The sequence below is a fragment of the Hordeum vulgare genome, chromosome 6H (genome assembly GCF_904849725.1).
Source record: "Hordeum vulgare subsp. vulgare chromosome 6H, MorexV3_pseudomolecules_assembly, whole genome shotgun sequence".
NCBI lineage: Eukaryota > Viridiplantae > Streptophyta > Magnoliopsida > Poales > Poaceae > Hordeum > Hordeum vulgare.
This window is the reverse complement of record NC_058523.1, coordinates 525,006,907-525,016,442: the sequence shown is the minus strand read 5'-3', so window position 1 is coordinate 525,016,442 and position 9,536 is coordinate 525,006,907. Positions and strand designations below refer to the sequence as shown.

The following is a 9,536-nucleotide window of genomic DNA, read 5'->3' as shown; positions in this document are numbered from 1 at the left end:
GTGCATAAGTAAAGGGGTCGGGTAAGAGATAATCGAGGCACGCGGAGACGATGATGTATCCCGAAGTTCACACCCTTGCGGATGCTAATCCCCGCTGGAGCGGTGTGGAGGCACAATGCTCCCCAAGATGCCACTAAGGCCACCGTAATCTCCTCATGCCCTCACACAATGCAAGATGTCGTGATTCCACTAAGCGACCGTTGAGGGCGGTCACCGAACCCGTACAAACAAGGTTGGGGCAATCTCCACAACTTAATTGAAGGCTCCCAACAACACCACAAAGCTTCACCACAATGGCATATGGGTTCGAGGTGACCACAAATGCTCGGGGCAATCTCCACAACTTAATTGGAGACCCCGATGCTTGCCCGGAGCTTTACACCACAATGATTGAGCTCCGAGGCACCACCAAGATTCTAGGGGTACCAAGTACCCAAAGATAATAAGATTCTCAACTTCTCACTTCCACGTATCACCGTGGAGAACTCAAACCGATGCACCAAATGCAATGGCAAGGGCACACGGAGTGCCCAAATCCTTCTCTACCAAATCCCACCAAAGCAACTAATGCTAGGGAGGAAAATGAGAGGAAGAATGAAGAAGAACACGAAGAACTCCAAGATCTAGACCCAATGGGTTCCCCTCACTTAGAGGAGAAAGTGATTGGTGGAAATGTGGATCTAGATCTCCTCTCTCTTTTCCCTCAAGAACTAGTAAGAATCATTGGAGGGATTGAGAGTTAGCAAGCTCGAAGAAGGTCAACAATGGGGGAAGAACACGAGCTAAAGAGATAAGGTTCAATGGGGAAGAAGACCCCCTTTTATAGGTGGGGAAAAATCCAACCGTTAAGCCTCACAGCCCGCACAGAGCGGTACTACCGCTCATGGGAGCGGTACTACCGCTCGGTAGGTTCACCAACCATGCTGAGGATGCAAAAAACAGTCTGACGGAGCGGTACTACCGCTCCTGGAGCGGTACTACCACTAGGGAGCGGTAGTAAAAAATTACTACCGCTCCGGGGGCGGTACTACCTCTCCGGGGGCGGTACTACCGCTGGATACTGAAACTGCTGTCACTTTCGCATACGGACTCCGAATTCAACGAAACCAAGTTTGTTGGAAAGCTAACGACATGGGCTAACACAATATTGATAGAAATATCAATAAGAAGCAAGTGAGAAAAGTCCCATAAGAAAATGGTGAGAACCCTTCTTCGAATAAGACCGGTAAAAACTCCCAACATCGAAAACATCGTAGAAGATGCATATGGACTCCGTTTTCGATGAACTCGAGCGCGTCATGAAGATGACCATAAGCTCTAAAACTCACAAAGAGAAATACCAAACAAGAACCAAGAAGTATGATGCAAGGATGCAAATGGTTTGAGCTCTCAACGAACGATACGATCAAGCTAATCACTTGAGAGCCCCCCTTGACAGTACGACAGTCTATCCTAAAACATAAAACCTATGAAGGGAAAACCTATACCTTGCACCTCGTCCTGTTGAGCTAGATGACGATGATCTTGGCTTCCTCAAGATGGACCATCTTTCTTGATTGCGTTGGCTTGATGAAGACTAGTTGATTGCTCCCCCATACACACTATGGGTGAGCCGCTCTTTAGCATATCTTCACAAGTCCATTGCCACCATCCTCCACCACTTGACGTCATCCTCCATGGGGTGTATGAGATCTTCCTCTTGACGCAAGTCCATGGAAACACCTAACCCCACATAGAACTCTCACGAAGACCATGGGTTAGTACATAAATACCATGGGATCACTTGATCCCTCTCGATACATCTTGTACGCTTTATGTGTTGATCATCTTGATTTACTCTTTGTCTGACGATCTTGATCAACCTCTCTATGACCATTCTTTGGATAATACCTTGAATACCATCTTAGTCATCATATAAACTCCTTGAACCCAACAGATGGACTTCAAGAAGTGTTTATGAACAAATCCTATAAATATAACTTAAGACAACCATTAGTCCATAGAAATTGTCATCAATTACCAAAACCACATATGGAGATATATGCTCTAACAGTAACCCAACTTTCCTTACAACACCTTTCTTGAAGTCAAAAGAAATACTTCCTCCGTTCCCAAATAAGTGTTGTAAATTTTGTATAATTTTTTTAGTAGATCAATCGACATGAACACTTGTTTGAATGACCAAAACATTCCTTATTCAAAAATAAAAGTAAAGAAAAAACAGAAAACAAGGCAAAATAAAAACAGCTCGCGGCGCTGTAACGGGCCGGCAGGCAACTGTAGCAGCGCCCCTTTGCCGCATTGGTCTCGATCGCTCCCTCCCTCCCTCCTTCCCTGTCATCCGTCTCTCGTCAGAAGAACCCTCCCAGTCTCCGCCTTCCGCCGCCGCCGCCACTCGCAGCGCAGCCGCCTCGGCCCCGTCGAGCTCGTCCGCGGAGAAGGTGGCCTAGCCGCGGCCGCACGAGAAGATGCTCGACATCAACCTCTTCCGCAAGGAGAAGGGCGGCGACCCTGAGCTCGTCCGCCAGTCGCAGCGCAGCCGCTTCGCCCCCGTCGAGCTCGTCGACGAGGTCATCGTCCTCGACGAGGCCTGGCGCCAGAGTAAGACCTGCTCCTCTCCCCCCCAGGATCTTCCAGATCCGCGGACCCTGACCCCCAGGACGTATCGTCTCCGCAGGGCAGTTCGAGCTCGACAAGATCCGGCAGGAGCTCAACAAAACCAGCAAGGAGATCGGCAAGCTCAAGGCCGTACGTCCCGCGTCGATTTGCTCTGCTTCGGTTTCTTTTTCAGTCCTCGGCGGGGGGCTCTGGATTTGTATGTGACGGCGGGCATGTCGCTTTGCAGAAAAAGCAGGATGCGACGGAGCTGATACAGAGCACGGAGGAGATTAAGAAGAGGCTGGCCGCCAAGGAGACTGAGGTGCAGGAGGCCAAGACCACCCTCGATGTCAAGCTCGTTACCATCGGCAACCTTGTGCATGAATCTGTGCCCATCAGCAACGACGAGGTGCGTTGGAAGTGCCAACCCCACATTTCGTGGTTCTACAGATAACCAAGGCAACATTGGTTTTATGACTTTGTGAAAGATACCAGTAGTCTTTTTTAGGGATTGTTTGGAACTGCTAGCTGTAATATAACTTATTTCTCGTTCCCCTGTTTCTGCTGTCAGTATTCCCATTGCAATTTAGGTAACTATAGTAATACAAAAAACATCACTGCATTGCATTGAGTTGGGTTTGAATCTGCTTGTGAGCAACAGGATGTGCCTACTCTTGAAATATGAAATATAGATTTGCTTCACAGAACTGATATAGAGACATCTCAAGTTGCTTATTAGTTTCTTCTCACAGGCGAACAATGCTATTGTGCGGACATGGGGAGAGAAAAGATTGGAGGAGAACTTGAAGAATCATGTGGATCTTTGCATAATGCTTGACATCGTATCTTTGGATAAGGGTAAATGCTCAAAAACAATCCTCTGTTGGGCAAATGTTTTCTCATTGTGCTGTGATTAGTTTGGTTCAAGTTTAATTGAAAGTTGAATGCTTTTTTTTTACCTGCCTACAGTTATCATAATAAATTGCTTCTTTTGTTGTGTAGCTTGCTGCCATTCTAGAATGGCTGTCTGTGATTCTGTTCTACCTCTCTGCGACACAACAAATTTTTGTTCCGAACTTTAGGAGAACTAGCTTACCGACAAATATAGGTTTTTTCTTGAGGAATTTTTAATAATCAGCATAGCTCTACAATTTGTATGTGTCTTACGCTAAACACATACCAATAATATTCTGTGTATTTGACTGAAATTTCTGGTTTCAACTAGCACTGCTGTATGCATCTGAAATTTCTGGTTTTAAGTAGCACTGTTGATTCTGTTGTGTTAGCATGTTGGCCCCGGTACTTGGTATCGCACATATCATTATCCAATTGATGTGCTTGATACGTATATGGGATGTGATTGATTTTCTATCCCTGTATTCCTCTGTCTACCATGTTAAGGAACACAAGATCATCAAATATAGTAGCAGAATAGTAACAAATTCTTATGTTTCCATCTACTTGCACTACCTTTAAGCTTATGGAAAACCATTCTTCATTCAAACTTATGAAGTTTTTTTTTCCTGTGATAGCACAAGCTCGCTGGAGTTACTCAATTTGCGGAACCCTTGCTTTATTAAATTTTAAGCCATCCCTCATACTTTGCCCACTCGTTCGCAGGTGCTGATGTCGCTGGTGGAAGAGGTTTCTTTTTGAAAGGCGACGGTGTCCTCCTGAACCAGGCGTTGATAAATTTTGGGCTATCATTCCTGAGAAAACGAGACTTTACACCAATGCAAACTCCTTTTTTCATGAGAAAGGAAATCATGGCAAAATGTGCCCAGTTGGCCCAATTTGATGAGGAGCTCTACAAAGTAAGTCCGAAGAGGCGTCCTTCGCATATTCTGGTGTTATTGAGCAACTGTATTTTCATTTGTTTCTTTATTTAAAAATAAGGCCGTGCTTTCTCAGGGTGTGGTAATGTATTTTCTTGCTAGTTAGCCGTTGTATGTTCACAGCATCAGTAAGCATCACCCAGTTTTGTTGAAGTTACATTCTGTTAGGTTGATTGGTAATGGTTCTCAGACCAGTAACCTTCCAATTCCAGTTCTAACTATCTGGCAAGCCTTAACATTTGCAGTTCTGGGGAAAGTTCGAAACACCATTTTTTTGTTTATATTATGTTATTAGTACACTGGTTCCTCATGATCATTGTTGATTTGAACTAATGATGTTTCGGTAGTATTATTTGATCCAACATGTGTAATAATATGTCCATGACCATTAGTTGCATTTGGCAGGTAACAGGTGACGGAGAGGATAAGTATCTCATAGCAACATCGGAGCAACCGCTATGTGCTTATCATCTAGGTGATCGAATTTATCCTGCAGATTTGCCGATCAGGTGGGTAGTGCCTAATTTTATGTAGATTGTCTTTAGTCAGTCGACGCAAGTAATCTGATAACAAACATTGCCTGTTTAGATATGCTGGGTTCTCCACGTGCTTCCGGAAAGAAGCTGGTTCACACGGGAGGGACACAGCTGGCATCTTCAGAGTCCACCAGTTTGAAAAGATCGAGCAGTTCTGTGCCACAAATCCAAATGACAACGTATCCTGGGAAATGCATGAGGAGATGATTAAAAATGCAGAAGATTTTTATCAGGCGGTAAGTACCCGAAGCTTTGCGAACCTTAAACAACACAGTGTTGATATCCTTGACTGCGTGCTGCTGATATGTATGAACATTGCTTGCAGATTGGGCTACCATATCAACTAGTGTCGATTGTCTCTGGTGCTCTTAATGATGCTGCAGCTAAGAAGTATGATTTGGAAGCATGGTTCCCTGCATCAAAAACCTTCAGAGAACTAGTATCCTGTTCAAATTGCACTGATTATCAGGCAAGGAGACTTGGAATAGGCTATGGCCAGAAAAAGGTAGTTTTATTTTTGTTTAGATTGATGGATACTGGTAGACGACTCTGCTTACTTGTGTCTCGAAATGTCTGACCACTGATGTATTTCTGTTGAAATCGCAGAATGATGAGCAATCCAAGCAGTTTGTTCATATGCTGAACTCTACGCTGACTGCAACTGAGAGGACCCTATGCTGTATTCTGGAGAACTACCAGCGGGAGGGTGGTGTTGAGGTGCCAGTGGTGTTGCGGCCATTCATGCTTGGAATAGATTTCCTTCCTTTCAAGCGGCCTCTTGATAGCAAACAAGCTGCTGCTGACTCCAAGCCCAACAAGTCTAAACCAAAGGTATATTTTTTCTTTTTCAGTTTCCGAAGGCAGCATGTTAGTCCACCCACCAACCTGATCATTTATTTTGTCTCCTGGCAGGGAAATGCGGCTTGAGCTGCAAGAGGAGTGAACTGAAAATTGTTTCCAGGCAGATAATGATGCATCCTTCCTTTTTATTAATTTCTGAGTCGTCTGTAGCATGATGATGATTTGGTGTCCCATTTTGGATGTTTTGGTTACAAAGTATTGCAATCAAGGACACTATTTACTGCAAAGTGTATTAGTGTTTTTCATGACTATACATCCGTTGCATTAACTAATCGTCTATATAGAGATTAAAGTAGCGACAACTTTATTTATTTTGTTATTTCAAGCTGACGTGTAAATCACTCGTTACCTGAGTGGCAGTGGTACGTGTGGGGGCAGAGATGAAGATGCTGAGATCACATGAGCCCTCAGCTCGAGATGTTTATTGCCTGGTCTTCAATTAAAGGTGCCGATGGTTGATAATACTCCCTCCGGTCCTTTTTAGTCTGCATATAAGTTTTGTCTGAAGTCAAAGTATCTTCACTTTGACCAAACTTATAGAAAAAATCATCAACATTCACCATGCCAAATCAATATTGTTAGATTCTTTATGAAATGTAGTTTCATAATGTATATATTTGGTATTGTAGATATTGATATTTTTTAATATAAATTTGGTCAAACTTTACAAAGTTTGACTTGACCGAAATCTACGCAGAGTAAAAAGGACCGGAGGGAGTACCAACTTCAAATGCATTAGTTTTTCTTTACTCTTTTTCTCTTGTATATCGGTATGTCAGTTGAATGTTGTTTCTTCATGCTCCCGCCTTTTCACTGCTTGACGTTACTGTATCTCTCGATGCATTTGGAGAGCCTTCAAACACCAGCTAGTCTTTGCAGTTGCAGCAGGATCTACCATACCCTAGTTACGTTTGAATCGATTTACCTTTCTGTTTCAAAAGATATTCCAGAAAAAAGAGAAATTGTATCCTAGCGTGCTAAAACGTATCCGCCTACCGGCACATTGTCCTGGATCTTTTCTTGCTTGCAAGGAAGAATCACACGGGGCTGCAAAGTCAACCTGAGCACTGGACAAGATGACATAAACTGGATTTGGGGCAATGCTCTAGTCAGTTCCTGGGGTAAATTGCTAGGCCGGAGCTTGAGATAATGCGGAGCCTCAAAAGTGACATGCCGCATGAAAGAGACCGTGATCATGACTACCTATTGGTTTGCCACAGAAACATGGTTCGAAATTAGCTGCAGCATGCCACGCCCTGGTGCAACTCAGATGAACAGCTTCTGTTACATCCAAGAATGGTGCTACCACCTCTTCTCTGGCCCGAAGAAGACTGCAAGTGCGGCAGCATAGCTTGCTTGGCGCATATTGAATGCAAGAAATCTTCGGATTTTTCTCCAACACAAACCTCCAACGACAGAGTAGCAACTCTGATCAAAGTTGACTTAGAACTGATAGATGTAGCGCTGTATAACTAAGCTGATACACGAACATCGCCTTATGTAGATTTTTCCTTCCCTTATGTAAAGCCCTAATCCTTGATGCAAAGGCAGAGCTCCTACCCTTCCGGGTGAAAAAAATGTTGTTCGTCGGGCCTGTCAGGCCTCAAGCTTGGAGTTACAATCTGTGGTAAACGAACATCGACTAAACCATGGGTAGCGAAAATGCTTATTGATTATTGTATTATTTATGAAAAATACAATGGATGTCCCTCATCCTCCTTTTTTACATGGAGGAAGTACTAAAATCGTACTATGTGGACAACACGAGCTCGGACTAATTTGTAGAGCCGCTCCGTTAATTTTGCTTTATACTTTCTCCCATACGGCATAGTCATTGCCATGCGCGACCACCTTGAAGCCTTCAGGAATGAGGTGTCCGACATCGTATCTTGGCCCGAGCTTGACGATGACCTTGCCGTCGATCTCGGCAAGGTAAAGGTCGGCGTCGGCCTCCATGATCTGCAGCTTGCTCTCACTGTGTATCCCCTGTCGGGTCCTGATTGACACCAGACGATCGATCTCCTCCTTCAAGCCCCAGTCGAAGAAATGATCGTAGAACTGAAGAATCACAATTATTTTCCATCAGTTCGGTCATGATTTCTTGTTATGAACGGAAAAAAGAACAGAAAATTTTGATATGATGTATTGGTAGGATGACGCTCACGATGCATGGGGTCCCTGGGTGCGTGAGGATGTAGGCATATCCCTGCATGACCCTGTCGGAAGGGAAGGGCCACATGTGCTGCGTGGAGCCGGTGTCGTGGTTGTCGACGAAGGTCACCGCCTTGGCCGGCCACCACCCGATCATGCCCGGCGCCTTGCCGTCGGTGCCGCGCAGCCGCCACAGCTCGCCCTCCACGGCCACGTTGAGGATGCCCTTGGTGGTGAAGTCGAACGTGGTGGCGGGGCCGGAGCCGCCCACCTTGTTCACCCAGTTCACCAGCTCCTGCCGGTGCGGGTCCTGGTTGAGGTTCGGCTTGCCGTCCCCGCCGTACGCCAGCGACGTCCATATCTCGGCGACGGCGAAGCTGGGCTCGGAGCGGTCGACGTAGATCTTGGCCACGTCCGCGGAGTAGCCCTTGGCGAAGTCGAAGCGCCAGCCGTCGAAGCCGACGTCGGTCCTGAGCCAGTTGAGCCACTCGACGAGCTCCTTCTGGACGCGCGGGTTGAGGTGGTCGATGTCCGGCGCGGCCCCGAAGTCGGCGCCGGTGTCCGGGTTGCCGGTGCCGTCGGCGTAGGGCCGGTCGTCGCGGCAGATCATGTGGGGGCCCCAGTCGAGGCGCGCGTCCGGGGTGCCGCCCTCGAAGATGCAGTAGATGCCCCGGCCGTCCTTGCGCTCCGCCGTGCGGTGGTTGATGACGATGTCGGCGATGGCCTTGACGCCCTTGCCGTGGAGCGCGCCGATGAGGGACTTGAGCTGCGCCTTGTTGCCGTACTTGGAGGCGTCCAGGTCGTAGAGCCGGCCCGGCATGTACCCTTGCTCGGCGACGGACTGCGACGCCGGGGGGAGCCACACGTGCGTGACGCCGGCGGCGGCGATGTCGTCCACCTTGCCCATCAGGAAGTTGTACCACCCGCCATTGTGCTTCCACGACTCCCAGTTAAAACCCTGTCGAGCGCAGCAGAACCCAAAGCTCAGTACAAAACCCAGGAGCCGGACACGGCGCTTGCCGACGGACAAGATGATCAAGATCTTAGTCTTACCTGAAACAGGACTTGCCCAGAGGCCAAGCTGCACGAGAGGCCAAGGAGGATGAGGAAGAGCGAGAGGGACATGTGTTTGTTCGCCATGATCTTGAGCTCTAGCTAGCTGTGCTCTGGAAGATGAGGACGATGGAGAACTGATGGATTCAGCTGGTGTGTCTGGCCAGGTATATATAGTGTGCTGGAGCATGCCGGTGGGCAACTTGCAGAACATATTCCGGTGTGTTCGGCTTCAATGCTCCGTTGGGCCGGTGCATCGATGGATATGTCGGCCGGAGTTTGTTATCGGCCGGTGCGGTGAGCTCAAAAGGCGAATGATGAGCACCGGCTTCGATGAGAAGGCACCGGCCAATACCACTGTCACTTATCCTCCTGAACTTCAGAATTCCTCAGAACTCAGATAATTCCTGTCAGTTATCCTGTTGCACCGTAAGATCTGCAGGCAACTGACGGTTACTTGCGCATTTCAGGTTAACAAAGCAGAAATCCGGGTCAGAAAATT

General features: G+C 47.0%; 2 protein-coding genes across 2 annotated transcripts; one reads left to right on the top strand and one right to left on the bottom strand.

Moving 5' to 3' along the window:
• The first annotated feature begins 2,350 nt into the window (after positions 1–2,350).
• On the top strand, positions 2,351–6,057 carry LOC123401774 (serine--tRNA ligase-like). Its single transcript, XM_045095627.1, has 10 exons — positions 2,351–2,601; positions 2,678–2,748; positions 2,846–3,007; positions 3,351–3,456; positions 4,219–4,412; positions 4,839–4,942; positions 5,022–5,205; positions 5,295–5,474; positions 5,576–5,800; positions 5,882–6,057. Exons 1-10 carry the CDS (start codon positions 2,469–2,471, stop codon positions 5,894–5,896), a joined length of 1,374 nt encoding a protein of 457 aa, XP_044951562.1. The 5' UTR covers positions 2,351–2,468; the 3' UTR covers positions 5,897–6,057.
• A 1,425-nt stretch (positions 6,058–7,482) lies between these two features.
• Positions 7,483–9,180, bottom strand: LOC123401773 (alpha-amylase type B isozyme). The gene is made up of 3 exons (XM_045095626.1): positions 9,035–9,180; positions 7,995–8,939; positions 7,483–7,888 (listed from the first exon to the last, which is right to left on the bottom strand). Exons 1-3 carry the CDS (start codon positions 9,119–9,121, stop codon positions 7,637–7,639), a joined length of 1,284 nt encoding a protein of 427 aa, XP_044951561.1. The 5' UTR covers positions 9,122–9,180; the 3' UTR covers positions 7,483–7,636.
• Positions 9,181–9,536: the final 356 nt, after the last annotated feature.

What these genes read in the sequence shown, in the direction of transcription:
- LOC123401773 (XM_045095626.1), bottom strand. Translation starts at nt 9,121, where the DNA reads ATGGCGAACAAACACATGTCCCTCTCGCTCTTCCTCATCCTCCTTGGC. An exon ending in CTGGGCAAGTCCTGTTTCAG is followed by an intron (nt 8,940 to 9,034) that starts GTAAGACTAAGA and finishes TGCGCTCGACAG; the next exon opens with GGTTTTAACTGGGAGTCGTG. An exon ending in ACCCAGGGACCCCATGCATC is followed by an intron (nt 7,889 to 7,994) that starts GTGAGCGTCATC and finishes GTGATTCTTCAG; the next exon opens with TTCTACGATCATTTCTTCGA.
- LOC123401774 (XM_045095627.1), top strand. Translation starts at nt 2,469, where the DNA reads ATGCTCGACATCAACCTCTTCCGCAAGGAGAAGGGCGGCGACCCTGAG. An exon ending in CCTGCAGATTTGCCGATCAG is followed by an intron (nt 4,943 to 5,021) that starts GTGGGTAGTGCC and finishes TTGCCTGTTTAG; the next exon opens with ATATGCTGGGTTCTCCACGT. An exon ending in CAGAAGATTTTTATCAGGCG is followed by an intron (nt 5,206 to 5,294) that starts GTAAGTACCCGA and finishes CATTGCTTGCAG; the next exon opens with ATTGGGCTACCATATCAACT.